The sequence below is a fragment of the Crinia signifera genome, chromosome 8 (assembly GCF_055691185.1).
Source record: "Crinia signifera chromosome 8, ASM5569118v1, whole genome shotgun sequence".
Lineage (NCBI taxonomy): Eukaryota > Metazoa > Chordata > Amphibia > Anura > Myobatrachidae > Crinia > Crinia signifera.
Window position 1 is genome coordinate 113,467,691 of NC_139224.1, and position 16,287 is coordinate 113,483,977.

The 16,287-nt window shown below is 40.5% G+C and overlaps 1 protein-coding gene across 4 annotated transcripts in view; it reads left to right on the forward strand.

The window, feature by feature from the left end:
* The window catches only part of KLHL20 (kelch like family member 20), a 48,714-nt gene that overhangs the window by 21,239 nt on the left and 11,188 nt on the right, over positions 1–16,287 (forward strand). For all 4 annotated transcript variants that reach the window (XM_083157038.1, XM_083157036.1, XM_083157035.1 and 1 more), the window contains 5 exons: positions 556–1,129; positions 11,958–12,116; positions 13,010–13,104; positions 14,609–14,724; positions 16,022–16,205. In XM_083157038.1, coding sequence (XP_083013164.1) covers positions 556–1,129; positions 11,958–12,116; positions 13,010–13,104; positions 14,609–14,724; positions 16,022–16,205 — 1,128 coding nt within the window. The remainder of the gene's footprint in view (positions 1–555; positions 1,130–11,957; positions 12,117–13,009; positions 13,105–14,608; positions 14,725–16,021; positions 16,206–16,287) is intronic.

Genomic DNA, 16,287 nt, shown 5'->3' on the forward strand with positions numbered 1-16,287 from the left:
CTCTGTATCCGGTCCTATATACATAGTGCTACACAGCTTTGATAAAACTACATTTATTTGTGCACACATATTGTACTCAAACATTTCATAGCATATCTTATTGTGTGGTGTATGTTGTCAGGCACCACCTATTTGGGCCTAAGGGCCAATTACTAGCCTTTTTGTATAATGTGAGTGTATGCAGATAAGCAAGCCTGAATTTTATATAAGTTATATTCATAGAAATATCTATTTTCCTTTTTTATTTTTATTTTTTTTAAATTCTATTTCAAAAGAGTTGAACAAATATGAGTTTGCACCCAAATTTACAGAAGCACATAGGCAAGTAAAGGAATATCAGATAAGTAAGTTGTCTCCACTTGCAGGACAATTGTCAATTTCTTTTTTTTTTTTAAAGTATTTGGCGGACCTGGTTCTAAAGTGCAACTGGTGATATTGCAGACTCCGCTTGTACGTTTCCTGAATAATGTTGGCAGAGTATTTGTAGAACTTTATGCTCACATGCTCCACTATTTTTTGTATAAGTTTCTGATTGTGTGTTTTTTTTTTGCTTAGGTGTCTCAGCACTCGCCCAGGTGAGACTGGAATGGATGTGACGAGCCGTTGCACCCTGGGAGACCCCAACAAATTACCGGAGGGGGTCCCACAACCGGCCCGCATGCCTTATGTCTCAGATAAACATCCGCGGCAGACCCTGGAGGTCATCAACCTCTTGCGGAAACACAGAGAGCTCTGCGATGTGGTGCTGGTGGTTGGTGCCAAAAAGATCTATGCCCATCGGGTTATCCTCTCCGCTTGCAGCCCTTACTTTCGGGCAATGTTTACAGGGGAGTTAGCTGAAAGTCGGCAGACAGAGGTAGTGATCCGGGACATTGATGAACGAGCCATGGAATTGCTTATTGATTTCTCCTACACTTCACAAATAACGGTTGAAGAGGGCAATGTGCAGACACTTCTGCCAGCTGCCTGTCTTCTTCAACTCGCAGAAATCCAGGAGGCCTGCTGTGAATTCCTAAAAAGGCAGCTTGACCCATCCAACTGTCTAGGTATCCGAGCCTTTGCTGACACTCACTCATGCAGAGAGTTGCTGAGGATTGCAGACAAATTTACCCAACATAATTTCCAAGAGGTAAGACGTGTAGTGCGCAAAGGCAATTCTTTAAGTAGGATAATGTTTCCCGACAGTTGTGTGTTTGGTGTCATTGATAAATGACAAAAGTGACACTGTAATGACAGCTAAAGGACACCACCTTTGCACAACCAAAACACATGCTGTACTTAAACATCACAATGATATCCTCTAGCCGAATGTCAATACTCTTCCCACGACTCTCTGATTGCACATTAAGTTCTATCCCAATTAGTTTCCAAGAAGAGTATGTCAGGCTGTTTAAATATACCTAAGCAACAAGGTTATGCAAACTGGCGCAACAAAATGGTTTTGATTAATTAAATAATCTGCAGACAGTGGCTTCCCAAAACCCTGTAGTAATACCTATATGTTTAAATAAACCCTTGCAGTATGGGAATGTAATACTTTAGAGAAAAACTAAAAAGTGCCCATGCAGCCTAGAAATCCAGTTGTAAATCTGCTATGCACTTTATGCATCAGGATTGTATCTTGGTGAATCAAACTTTGTTTCTCATAAACCAGATTCAGCCCTCAAACTAGCTGCATCCAGCACGTGTAGGTATGGCATTTCTTCTATCTCAATCTTTTTGCATGCCTGTACGAGGGCAGCCATTTTAATATTCCTGAAAGAGAGTACTGCCAGGACCATGGTTTCTATGCATCTGAGAAATGTCGTGTGACCTCATCGGAGGCCAGCTCTGTGCTTTGGCTCCTATTGGTCACATGATTGCTAAGTTAACCAATGTCGAAAGCATTTGGGCTAGGGATAGACACCATTTTGTAAGTAATTATTTTCTTAATAATGGTATGTGTTCAAAACTATACTGCAGCTAGGATTTTATTCGGGCAGTTTTTTTTATTTTTTTTAATCACTGCATAAAACTTTCCCTTTAGTTTTAATCTGTATATTTACACATAAAAATGTCACTTGGGTGATGTTTTGAGGATTCTGAAAGATGATGCGTTTTAGTTTGTTTTACAGATGTTGACATTTTCATAGATAAAATACAGAAGCCACTTGTAGTTAAACTAAAATGCTTGTTTCTTGCTTAAAGTATCACAGCACAGCAAACCAGAGAATGGTGTTAAAGAATTCTATGTACGAGGAAGTAGTTAATGTTTTCCCATGGTGTTCTGTGTCTCTTAATTTCCGTCCCATCGCCTGGGTCCCAGGTGGGTTTTCAGTCAAACGCTCAGATGGATTCTGCTTGTGATATCCCATTGGATTTTGTTTCATGGCCTACAGAGATTTTGTGTGTGTGTGTACTCCCCCCTCCATAGCAAATCTATTTAGAGATCAAACTAAGATTCTGATAGACACGTTCCAATGCACATGCCCTTTCAGGATTGACTTCAGCCTTGGAAAGGTGCAAGCAGTTATGGGGACCCTATGGCTCCTGGTAATCCTTTTTAGTTGCTAGTAGAGTTACTTAATGGTAATCCATTTTGTAAACTTTTGCTTTTTGTTAAATTGGATTTAATGTATTTTTTTTGGTGTGTTTGCTGTAGGAATTTTTTCCACTATAAAATACGTCAGATCTGATTTGAAGTGTGATCCAATTACATGTTTCATTTTTTTTTCTTTTACATTTCTGTAACGTAGCACTAAGAGTACAACATAAATCCCTTTTGGCAGATGTCTAGAACAACCAGTAAGAGGGCAATGCGATTATTTGTATTGGGCATGTTTTCTCTGTGACACACACTTGAGAAGTTTTATTTGGATCAACTTGTACCTGTACGATTTAATATTTTTATATGTGAATTTGACAATTCCTGTACATTACAGGTAGACAGTGTATAACATTAATACTTGTATGTTTATGTGCTGCAATACGTGGTAATTATACAGCTTTTAATTAAAGTATTTTGTGAGATCTAGAAGTAAAAGTAGAATCACTGAATTATGCAGTTAACGGCACAGACTGCTGTGCACCCTAATCGCCCTTTATTCCCAAAGCATGTGCATGGATCAGATGTTCTTTAGCCCATGGGACATCGCTCCCCCCCCCCCCCCCCCCCCCTGTAGTTATTGTAGGTTAGGAATAGTAACAGTGAAATTAGACAAATATGGCAGGGCTTTGTTATGTCACAAATTTCCTCTAATCATTGTAGTTAACCTGTTAATACAATGAACAAACTTTAATAGTAGTGCACACTTGAAATGCTAAACTTTATTGTACATTTTACTTTGTCCGCTAAACCTCTAATGTATTAGTATTTTTACCCGGTCGGCCAAATATAAATAGATAAAAAGAAAGATTTCAGACCAGTATATCATGCGCTATAAAGCAGCCTAGAACACCACTTCCAAAAATATGAAGAACCACTTAAAAAAAAAAATCACATACAATACCAACAAACGATATTGGAGAGTTCACCAGGCGCTAGATGTTGTGATTTAATGGCGGTTCATCAATATGGTAACCCCAAAAAAGAAGAAAATAGGCAATAGTGTGATACTGTAACACTTTCAATTGATGTATTAATGGGCACAAATGTAATGACTCTTACCAAAGTTTATTGTCCACATTGATAGTAGACAATTGCACCTGGTTGAGAGACAAATTTGTCACCAATTGACTCCTCCTTTCCCTCAGAAGTATTATAACTCAAAGGAATGGAGAGATCATCATAGTGCAGTAAATTTATTAACGATTAAAATAGAATTAGACAAGCAAGATTCAGACCATACTTGCCTTCCTGACCCGCTCCATGAGGGAGAAAATGCTCTGTCCCTGGACTTCCCTGGTAATGTATGATTGCCAGCACCTGTGGTGAGCTAGGTGATTGATAAGAAAGGTGTTTCACCACACTATTGTGGCACGTGTTTTTAAATAGCACTGTTGCACGTATTTATATTAGTTTTAACCCCTTCCTGACATATGACGTATATTTACGTCATATGTCGGTTGCGGGGGAATCAAGCCAGCTCACGGAGTGAGCTGGCTTGAAAGAGAGCAGGTAATGGCTGTATATTACAGCCAGGTCCCTGCTCTCACGGCCACGAGCGGCGAGTTCGCCGATCGTGGCCGTTTAACCCTTTAAGCACCGCGGGCAAAGCGCCCGCAGTGCTTAAATAGCTGATCGGAGGGGGGGCGCCCCCCTCCGGTGCCGATCGGGGCCCCCCGCAGCGAGATCGGAGGGTGCCGATTGGTTGCCATGGTAGCCAGGGGTCTAATGTAGACCCCTGTGCTGGCCGTGTATGCATACCTATTACATCCTGCCTCAGGCAGGATGTAATAGGAAGTGCATAAAATCACTACGTTCAGCCATAGAGCTCTATGGCTGAACCTAGTACAGGCGATCGCGCCCCCTAGTGGTCAAGTACACTAGGGGGCCTTGTAGTAAAAGTAAAAAAAAAAAAAAAAAAAAAAATAAAGTTTAAAAAAAAAAAAAAAAAATATTAAAAGTTCAAATCACCCCCCTTTCCCCATTTCCCAAATAAAAATAAATAAAAAATAAAAAAAATAAACATATTTGGTATCGCCGCGTTCCTAAAAGTCCGATCTATTAAAATATAACATTAGTTATCCCGCACGACCTGACGTATAGCAATTGAAATATCAAATTTACATGATGATACAATGTATATGAACGACTAAATACTTATATGTATCCAAACATTAAGACATTTCACTGCGAATCACAGGCTCACTGCCTAATCAAGAGCATGTATTCTCTTGTGGGTACTTATTGCGCTTAAATATATTTACATATTGGGTAGAGGACAAGAGGGGTCACACTGAGTCAAGGGAAACATCTCCCCTTTTTTATTAAATGTTGTCATTTATTGTATTTGTGGTTTTATTTCGCTGAATTGTATTTTTAATAAAATGAAATAAACGTTATGTATTAAATCTAACTTTAATTTCTTGGTGCACCAGCAAAAGGCATTCTCTCTTTCTGCTTCATACCTGTAATCCCAATGCCTGTGGTAGCACACCCTCACCTGGAGATATATAACTATCATACATGAGAAATGAGGAGGGTCTGGTAACATATTAACCAATTCCGACTATACTGTGCGATTGACATATCCTTCCCCCTTATTTGTGTCAAATGAATGGTGATTACATATCACTCTCCGTCAATCAGCACGGCACACGTGTGTATTATTGAATACCATTAAACCATATTGTTGAATCAACCCAGGTGTGCGTCACCGGTGAAGCTCCTACCTCCCCATAACAATTTATGGAACATATGTCGCTCTTTCCCAACATGGCCGCGCCATCCACGTCATTCAGTTTGAGTCAAGAACTCAATGACAGGCAAAACAATTTTAAAAAATGTTTAGAAACCATGATGGACAAAGACATAACTAGCATGGACACGACACAGGAAGATTGGGTCAATGAGCTATATAAACTCAAAATGTTGTTAACAAAACAAATGAAAGTGTTTTGGAATAAAGCTACTTTTGAGAGCTATACCAAACAACAAATAACGCCCAGAGGATTGAGACCCCGAGTCTTTCCCTCATTCGAATTAGCAGAGGAATCCCTGAAAAAAGAGTGGGAGAAAGCACTTACAACATGCTCTCTCAGTTTGATCAATATCCTGGCCAAGCATGATGAAATAATGCTTAAAAAATACGCACATGAGATATCGGTGATAGGTGACAAACTTAAAAATTTTGAGAAATTGGAGAAATTCCAAAAGTCCTATCATAAAATTAAAACTGAACTGGACAACATAGAAAAGGAAGTCATAAGCCGTAAAAAGAATAAATTACAGAGAGATCTGAATGACTTCCAGACCAATAGAGTCTATAAATGGAATTTCCCTCAAAATAGAAAGCCTACAGATAACACCAGGGGCTACACCACCTCGGAGATTGACTCATCCGAGAGTGATCACTCTGACTTCTCTCAAACCACCAGACGCCATTTTTTAGGGGTCAGTCCCAGGACTATCAGAGACAACCTGGGACGAGACACAAGAGAACCAGGAGGGGAAAGAAGAGGAAAGAGGGGCCCCAGAGAATGGCGAGAGGATCGCAGGGAAACCAGACGATATCGCAGATAGCCCCCTCTGATACACTTAGGATTGTCAATCTTACTGACCACACTCTCTCTGAAGCTCAAATTGCAGTTCTAAACAAAGGACTCAGTTTTTCTCCCACCAGACCCATGAACAGATTTGAATGTGAAAAGGACCTTCATTTGTATGTACGGAAGCTCCTTCTCAAAAAATTCTACAAAAAAAGAAGTGATATCCTGGGATTACAGGATAATGAGGGTGCCCTACTAACTGACATTGACCCCCCATTTGATGAGCGTGATAGGGAAATGCTACAATTGCTAGAAGAATTATCAGAGGAAGGCGATGTGGCATTTCTAACTGACACTGTTCCAAATGAACCCAATAAGACCATGCCTAAACTCAAAAAGAAATCCACTTTTCTTCCCGACATCTCAATATGCCCACAGATTAAGGTTTATCTAGAAATGGTCAGCAAAGATCTGGACCAGATAGAGAGAAATAAACCCTTTTCTAACTATGGGGATAACATCACTGTGGAGGAAAGGAAAGCTCTCCAAGAGATTAAAAAATGGGAAGACACGATTGTGAAACCCTCTGATAAAGGGGGGAACATCGTATTATGGGGGATTGACTCGTACAGGAGAGAACTCAAACGCCAACTTGATGACACATCCTGTTACAAAGCACTGATTTTTAACCCCACTGATGACTACCTAGATCTATACCGCAATATTTTGGAAGAAGCAAAAAGAAATGGTGTCATCACAAAATCCCAATTTGAATTTCTGGAAGTCAAGGCAGTAAGAATTCCCACACTATACTTACTGCCCAAGATCCACAAAAGTGAAGTTAATCCACCTGGGCGACCCATAGTGTCGGGAATAGGGGGTCTCACTGAGAGGGCGAGTCAATTTGTCGACTGCTATCTGAGAGACTATGTATTCACTCTACCCTCATTTGTGAGGGATACAATGGATGTTTTGAACAAACTCCAAGGCATTACCCTGAACCCTGACTCCTGGCTCATCACCTGCGATGTAGAAAGCCTGTATACCAGCATAATACATCAGCATGGTATACAGGCTGCAGAATATTTCCTGAGCATGGAACGAGATGCACCATTAAACACCTTCATTATTAAACTTCTGCGTTTTGTGCTGACCCGCAACTACTTCATATGCGAAGACCGCTTCTACCTCCAGGTGCGGGGGACTGCGATGGGGAGCACTTGTGCCCCCACGTATGCCAACCTGTACCTGGGATGGTGGAAGCGGGAGCACGTATTTACTGAAAGTAATGACAGGTTCACAGAACATGTACTCATGTGGCTCAGGTACATTGATGACCTGCTCATCCTATGGGAAGGGGACATAAATTTGTTTATGGAATTCCTGGAGGTTCTTAATGCCAACAATTTAAACCTCAAACTTACCTGCAATGTCAGCCAGAGAGAGGTGGAATACCTTGACCTACGCATCAGCGTTGGCACTGAGGGATCACTGATTACGGACATTTTCCGGAAAAGTACAGCGACCAATTCACTGCTCCACAATAAGAGTGCCCACTATCCACCAGTCCGGAAAGGTCTACCCAAGGGGGAATACCTAAGGACGAGGCGCAATTGCTCAGACGATGCTACATATGAGAGCAGAGCAGATGAACTCGACCTCAGACTCATTAATCGAGGATATAGTAAAAGATCCATTCGCAGAGCCAGAGGAGAAGTACACAAACTCAAACGAGATCAACTTCTAGTCCCCAAGAAACATAAAATGACAGACTCTAATGAGAAAGTCAGATTTATTGGGACATACTGCCAGGAATGGCGTCAGGTCCAAGGGGTACTCAATAAACATTTGGGGATACTCAAAACTGATAAGGACCTAGAAGAAATACTGGGCGATCGGATTGAAATCAGCTGGAGAAGAAGCCAAAATCTCAGGGACCACCTGGTACATAGCCACTTTGAAAAACCCACTAGAGTCAAAATCAACAGAAAGGGCACTTTCAAATGTGGAACCTGCAGGGTGTGCACTTACATTGCCCCCCACAAGATGTACACCGACAGATACGGAAAACAGTGGAAGATTGACCAGTACATCACGTGTGATACCCCAGGGGTAATTTATAATCTCGAGTGCCCCTGTGGGAAACACTATATTGGGAAAACGAAAAGACCACTGAAAGTCCGACTATCGGAACACCTGGCGAGCATAAAATATGCCAAAAGAGACCAACAGGCTGGCAAGACACTCACACCAGTGGCCAAGCATTTCCTCAGGTACCACCATGGAAATGCCAAAGGCCTTCAAGCCTATGGCATGATGCAGGTAGTGATGGGTGCCCGCCGAGGTGACATCGACAAAGAGCTTCTTAAACAAGAAACCAGACTGATTTTCTTGATGCAAACTCTATCCCCATTGGGCCTCAATGAGGAGAATGTTTATACAGTCTTCCTGTGAATCACCATATATCTGAATGAATAAATCAGTGTGATGCCCATGAGGAGAATATGTCAACATCCTCCCCATAAGTGAACAACTTACATGGTCCATATACAAATCCACTCTATAAGAAATGTTACTGTCCAAATAATAGTCTCAGACATAGGATGGAAGATACGTCCTACATCTGGAGCCAGACGGGCGACTATCAAGGAATCAACTAGACTGATGTAATGGATTGTGGCAAACCACATAAGATAAGCACAACAAGGTAGCTGGTAATGGCCCTATTAAAAAAAAAAAAATTATGGACATTTAAATCCACCTATAAGAGATGGTTGTTTCTGATGTATAGCGACAAGACGCAACACTGACCCCCTTAGGAATATGCATAAAAATGATACAATGTGGTGAACTATTGGATCCGCGACACAATCATATTAGCCCATATATATTAAGATTGGCACATCTCTCTTCTTTGCTGCAGATGATTGATGGTGGGAATCCCAGACCAACACCAACCATTATTAAGAACTTCATGCTTCCTGTTCTATCTCACCCCCACGATATCCTCATCACGTGCATCACTGAAGTCACTCTCATTATTGTGACAAATCACGATCACAGATTCAGGACTCGCTGAATCTCCATTTTTTGCTATATAGGATCACCTTTAACACCTCTATGTATTAACAGGTTACACACTCCCATCATGCGTTTAGTTTTTTGCACTACTGTCTACACAGATGTCGACTTGGTTTATTTTTTATTCACTGTTTTCCACTGATGGGCACATATAAATCCCCTTTAGGGACACTGATCTCGTTGTTTTATGAAAGGAGGATAAGGTAGTACCCTCCTAGCACCACGATAGCACAAAGAGATGCCTTAACACACAACACTGCTCGATAGGTCACTAGGTGATTTTGCCTGGTTTCTGTATAATCACTGATCCCCCTTTACCCTCACTATCCCAGCAGATAGATCTGTACATGGGTACACCCAGACGTCCCCTAGATCCAACCTATACTATAGATGACCCGCAGGGATACGGCATAAATATACGCCATTTCTCCAGAGAGATACATATTGATAATATGGTCCACATCGGGACACCCAGTTCCTGTGATAGAGTGCCCTCCAGGAACATGCTTTTCTCTTTACACAATAGGATAATTCTTCCAATTCACACAGTTAACACAGTCGACGAATCGCATGTCAACAAACTGACAAACGTACCAAAAACGAAGAGGAAACATATGATTCCACTTAAACTCACCATCTACGGGTATCCTCATATCCCCGACTAATATGTGGGAAGAAAAATGACATGCATAACTTTGATGTCGACTACATCAGTTGACCAATGAAAAAGATGTTGAAACACACACTCCACATTATCATTATCCACATGAGTTAACATCCTGGTCGCACATGTTTCAACATACATCAGTACCACAAGTAGCCTCTACTGTGACGTCTAGATTTCACGAAGAGGTGCCTATCAGGGAAATACCATCCCGCTTTGAACATATAAAAAATGGCAAACGTGATGTCAACAATGGACATGAGTGACATATAATCACTCTTACTAGACTTTATACTCCCATAAACATTATCATACCTCTAACGCACATAGAAAGCCATACCATGTAATACTGGTGCCATCAACTATATACCCACTACTAACAGACCCATGAAACAGTAGGCTCATACTACTAGACCAATGATCAGGGGGTTAGGAATACACACCCCCGTTCACCTCATGAATATGTATGAGAAGGGTGGTATAAAAGGAGCTTCCGGACGCACAGCGGGTGGTCCTGAGGAAGCGTTCCAAGCGAAGCGTACGCTGACCGTTCAAAAAACACTCAGTGTGTTTCTAAATCCCCTCTTCCCCTCCCCACTTACAATGTTTTGAAATTTACTTGTACCGCTGCGCAAACCCAGGTCACTGGTTACCTCCGTGACCAGGACGCGAGTCTGGCGCCAGACTCAACGTCACTTGAGCCTGTCAAACGAGGCGAGTGCACGCCTGCACACCTCTGCCACGAAATCACCGGCGCCCAGGAGACAGAGTAGTCCCTGAGGCGGCCATCGGCACTAGACGAGTCAGTCAAACGAGGCGAGTGCACGCCTGCACACCTCTGTCACGAAATCACCGGCGCTCAGGGGACAGAGCAGTCCCTGAGGCGGCTAACGGCACCAGACGGAATTGTCCGGTCTGCATGTGTATACCTAACTTTAGCCTAGAAAGCCGGTTCCTGTGATTAATATCGACCTGACGTATAGCAATTGAAATATCAAATTTACATGATGATACAATGTATATGAACGAATAAATACTTATATGTATCCAAACATTAAGACATTTCACTGCGAATCACAGGCTCACTGCCTAATCAAGAGCATTTATTCTCTTGTGGGTACTTATTGCGCTTAAATATATTTACATATTGGGTAGAGGACAAGAGGGGTCACACTGAGTCAAGGGAAACATCTCCCCTTTTTTATTAAATGTTGTCATTTATTGTATTTGTGGTTTTATTTCGCTGAATTGTATTTTTAATAAAATGAAATAAACGTTATGTATTAAATCTAACTTTAATTTCTTGGTGCACCAGCAAAAGGCATTCTCTCTTTCTGCTTCATACCAGTTATCCCGCACGGTTAAAGGCGTAAGCGGAAAATAATCCCCAACGCCAAAACTACGTTTTTTGGTCGCATCGCCTACCCAAAAAAAAATAGCTAAAAGAGATCAGAAAGTCGCCCATATCCCATAATGGTATTAATTAAAAAGTACACTTCAGCCCGCAAAAAATGAGCCCTCACCCAGGTCCGTAGGTGGAAAAATAAAAAAGTTATAAGCCGCAGAACATGGCGACGCGACGCAAATTCGAAAAACCGTAACATATTCTATTTTTTTTTTAGTCTTAAAACGTAACGAAAACTATAGAAGTTTGGTATCACCGGAATCGTAACGACCCATAGAATAAAGATAACCCATCATTTTAAACGAACTATGAACTCCAAAAAAAACGTAACCAGCGCAATATTGTGGAATTGCGTTTTTTTTTCTTTTTACCCCACATTAAATTATTTAATGATTCCCCAGAATATTATACGGTATAGTAAATGGTACCATTAGAAAGTACAACTTGTCCCGCAAAAAAAAAGCCCTCATGTGTCTATATAGCCGGAAAATTAAAAAAGTTACGCTTATTTGAACGCAAGGAGGAAAAAAAAAAAAAATACCATAAAAGGCAATGTCGGGAAGGGGTTAATCAAGAAAATTGAGTGAGGATGCCCAGCAGTGAGGATGTGATTCAATGGCCATTTTATGCTCTCACTTCACAACTCGTGTGTTTTTGTTTTGTTTTTTTGCTCCTCAGGTTATGGAAAGTGAAGAGTTCATGCTTCTCCCAGCCAATCAGCTGATCGATATCATTTCCAGCGATGAGTTGAATGTGCGCAGTGAGGAGCAGGTATTCAATGCAGTCATGGCCTGGGTAAAATACAGCATTCAGGAAAGGAGGCCGCAGTTACCACAGGTATGCTAATACGCCCCTTTATACTACAAAGATCTAGATTATATATGGGTCCCAATACTTGCTAAGACATCAAAAGTATATGATGATTTGTCCTTGTAAGGAAACTCATGGATATTGTACATGATAAATGGGCATTGCAGTCTCATTGACGCTCTTCACTTATTCTTAAAAAACAGTTGCCCTTTACCTGAAGCCTCCACAGTAGTGGGAATAAGCATTCCCTGGCATACTAAAGTGTAATCTTATTTTAGGCAGCAGAGTGTGTGCAACAATGAAAATATAGACTGTTTCCTATGATTGCCTGGTGGGATTAGTCTCAGTATAAGTTATACCAGAGATGGGCAACCAGCTACGAAGCTCCAAGCATTCACTAGAAGCCTCCGCTAGTTCCAGCTTTGGTGTCATAATGGTTTGTTTTAATTTATAATGCTTGTTTAAAAGGCCTATTGACATGTTATTACAGGTAGATTTAACTTGCTACTGAGATTAAGCAAGTTATGGTCCCTTTTGAGGGTTATAAGATTCCCAAGTGCAGGCCCCAAACTGTATCAGGTTGTCTCTCTCACAGGGTTATCAGTTCAACAGGAGACTAGGGAGGTTTGGGAAACTCAGAGGATTGGATGTGTTTAGTGTTTTTTCAAGCTAGGAAGATGGATAGAAGTAAACAACGTTGTAAGGAGCATGGAATTTTTTTATTACCATTTTCTGCTTAGACTCTTGAATAGGTTTTATGATTTCAGTGTTTACTTCTGTCTCCATTCTTTATAATATTGGCTTTTAGATTTGGTATATTGGATTCTGATTTTACATACAGTAGATATTCTATATATTCTTGTTATCCAGCGATCATTCTTACTAAGTATATTGAGAACACTTATCTCTTCCTCCATCAGGTTCTCCAACATGTCCGTCTGCCGCTGCTAAGTCCTAAGTTTTTAGTGGGAACTGTGGGGTCTGATCCGTTAATAAAAAGTGATGAAGAATGCAGGTATATTCCATAGGGTGAACTTTTCTTTTGACTGTCCCAACTGCTGTCAGATACAACACATTTCTGCTCCACCTACAATCCATGTGCTAATAACATTCCAAAATGAGTGACAAATAACATACAGATATGTCCAAATATACATATCCTCCAGTCACACCAAATAGCCGCACTTTGAACTATGGACTTTGGCTTTGCTGCTCAAAATTTACTTTTTTCTTAAGATTTGAGTCATTGAGGACTATTTAATGTGTGCGGATATTTCCAACCATTTATTCAATGTGGCCATTTTTGACCGCATTAAAGACTGTGTGCAGATTAGACTTTTTTTTAAAGTTGCATCTGCATTGTTGAAATGGGCACTGGATTGACGAATCCATGGCCATTCTCGACGAAATACATGTAGAATCAGACTGTCGGAAAGTTTCTGACAGTCGGAAGATTGAATGCTGACTGTTGAATTAACATATGACCGATACAACATTGAATGCCCCCGTTTAATTTACTGCACCAGTGATTCCCAAATGTTCTTGCATCCAACCATATTGAGAAAATATGTGAAAAGTGACATCTCCCCATTGGTAATGCACTCACAGGGAGTAAGGATTATGTGGGACCATAAATGGTAACTTTATTTCCGCAACTCTTCACTATAGTGAACGAGTTGGATGAGAGTGTAGTTCTTGTTTCCAGGATATGTAGAGCAATACTCATAAGGAAAATAGTGCTATATAGAGCAATCTATCTTTTGCAAATGATTATTGAATGTGTTAACCATTGCATTTATAAACCTGAATTACATCCCAAATGAAACAAAGATAGAAGCTTATCGAATAGATGATGATATTGTACATATTCATAATCTTTCAAGATGGAAACTGATACTCAGGATCTAGAAATAAATGGAAACAACCAATACATTCTGTATGCTACCTGCTATAGCTGAACAAACCCTCGGTCAGCACGTTTCAACCAACAGCTCTGTCTTTCTGTCTTGAAAAAGACCCATTAGTGGAGTGTTTGTTCCGCTATGCCTGAGGGGTATGCTAGCTTTGTTAATGATCTTGAAGACCTTAGTCAGCGTTTTCCCTGTATCCGAGGTAGCAATTTCTATTTTGAAAAACTATTTATATGCACTTTATCATCTGTTTGCTTGTTTAGTTTTTTTAAATTCTGTGAGTGTATTCTCAGTGGGGGTTGTCACCATTCATATCTTATTAACATGACGGTAGATCTGGAACCGGTTGTGAAACCTGGCTATATTACACTATTGGCCCCTCCCCTTTTGGTTCATTTTCTTCCTTGTCATTTGACATACATACTGAATAATGCAAGGTAGTCACTTTAGGTAGTCCTCTAAGTGTTAATGGGCACTTCCCTTATATTGATCTTTGTGAAAGTGGAAATCTGACAGCTGAACCTTTAAGCATTTGGGAAATTACAGGAGGAACAGTGAAAATTAACAATATTGATATTTTGTGGTATCTATGTCAATTGTTTCTTATAGGGACTTGGTGGATGAAGCCAAGAACTATCTTCTGCTTCCTCAGGAGCGTCCCCTAATGCAAGGGCCAAGGACAAGGCCTCGAAAGCCCATACGCTGTGGGGAGGTGCTGTTTGCAGGTATGCTTTTTCATCATTACATGAAATAGGCTTATTAATGTTACCATTATTGCACAAACTTATCTTGTGCATCACAGAGTCATCGTTGTTTACTTGTAAATGATCATAAATCTGTGTAATCCAGACCCGAGACATTAAAATACAATCCCACACAAAGTGGGACATCCATGTTGAGCTTTAGGTTGTGGGGAGACATACATGTGGAGGTTGTAGGAAGGCAGGTGGAGACAGGATAACTGAGGAGAGCCAGCAGAAGGGAGGTAAAGCGGCTGCATAGAAGTGATAGTTTAGTAGATCCTGATGGGATTTTTGTGAAGTAGGAGATGACGCTGGAGAGTGCATTGCTGAGAGTATCAAGTAGAAGAGTGTGTAAGAGAGCAGTTAAGTTGGAGGCGTAAGTAAAAGGGCCTTTTTTATTTATTTCATTCATTTGGCCGTAAGTAGATCATTGGTCACTATACAAGAGGCATCCTCGGTAAAGCGAAGAGGATGGAAGCATGTTTGTAGAAGGTCAAGAGAGTAAGGTGAAATAAAGCGCATCCAGCGAGCACACAAGACATGCCAAGATAGGGTCTGGGCCTGTAATATTTTAAGGACAGGAGAGGGGAATGAGGTGAATCGGAAAGTGCCAGTGCACAAGATTTCTGTTTTTAATAATGACCAGATCTCTCTTTGACGTGAAAATAATATTGAACAAAAATGTTTCCGGTTGTGTAGTAAGTACAGGTTGAGTATAACTTATCCAAATATCCGTTATCTAAATTATTCTGAAAACCATAGTTTCCAAAATGTACATCCGTAACTGGCAAATATGTGAAAATGATTGCTTGGCATGCAAATTCTGTGCCTGAGCGAGTACACTAACTTTGTTTCATGTTGTAAAACTTTATTTCATGCACAAACAATATATATTTGTGTGCGTTTTATGTGTTTATACAACATAAATGCTAGATACCTCATTGAAATATAAAAATACTCAGAAATACAGAATAATCAGTTATCCAAAAACCTTCTGATTCTGAGCATTTTGGGTAAGGGGTACTAAACCTGTATTGCAGTGTTGTTATCAGTTTCTCACTTTTAAGCTTGTTGATTTAAGGACTTATTTGTATAGATTTCATCACCTCGGGATGATCTTATAAGTCTGTCTGATTCAATTTGTATTAAAAATGTTGTAGCATGTTTACACTTAATTATGGTTGCTGTCACACTTCGCTTATCTCTGGATTAAAAAAAAAATAGTTATTTGTAGCTCACAAATGGAAACCTGCTCATTTAAATATTTGTTCTTTTGCAGTGGGAGGTTGGTGTAGCGGAGATGCAATTTCTAGTGTTGAACGTTATGACCCTCAGACCAATGAGTGGAGAATGGTGGCTTCCATGAGCAAAAGGCGCTGTGGTGTTGGAGTCAGTGTTCTAGATGACCTCCTGTATGCTGTTGGTGGCCACGATGGCTCTTCATACCTCAACAGTGTAGAAAGGTAATTGACAAAGACCTACACGTGTATATATGTGGCATCTCTACATGGGAATCTGTTTTATATATCTTCTCCAGTAACGTTG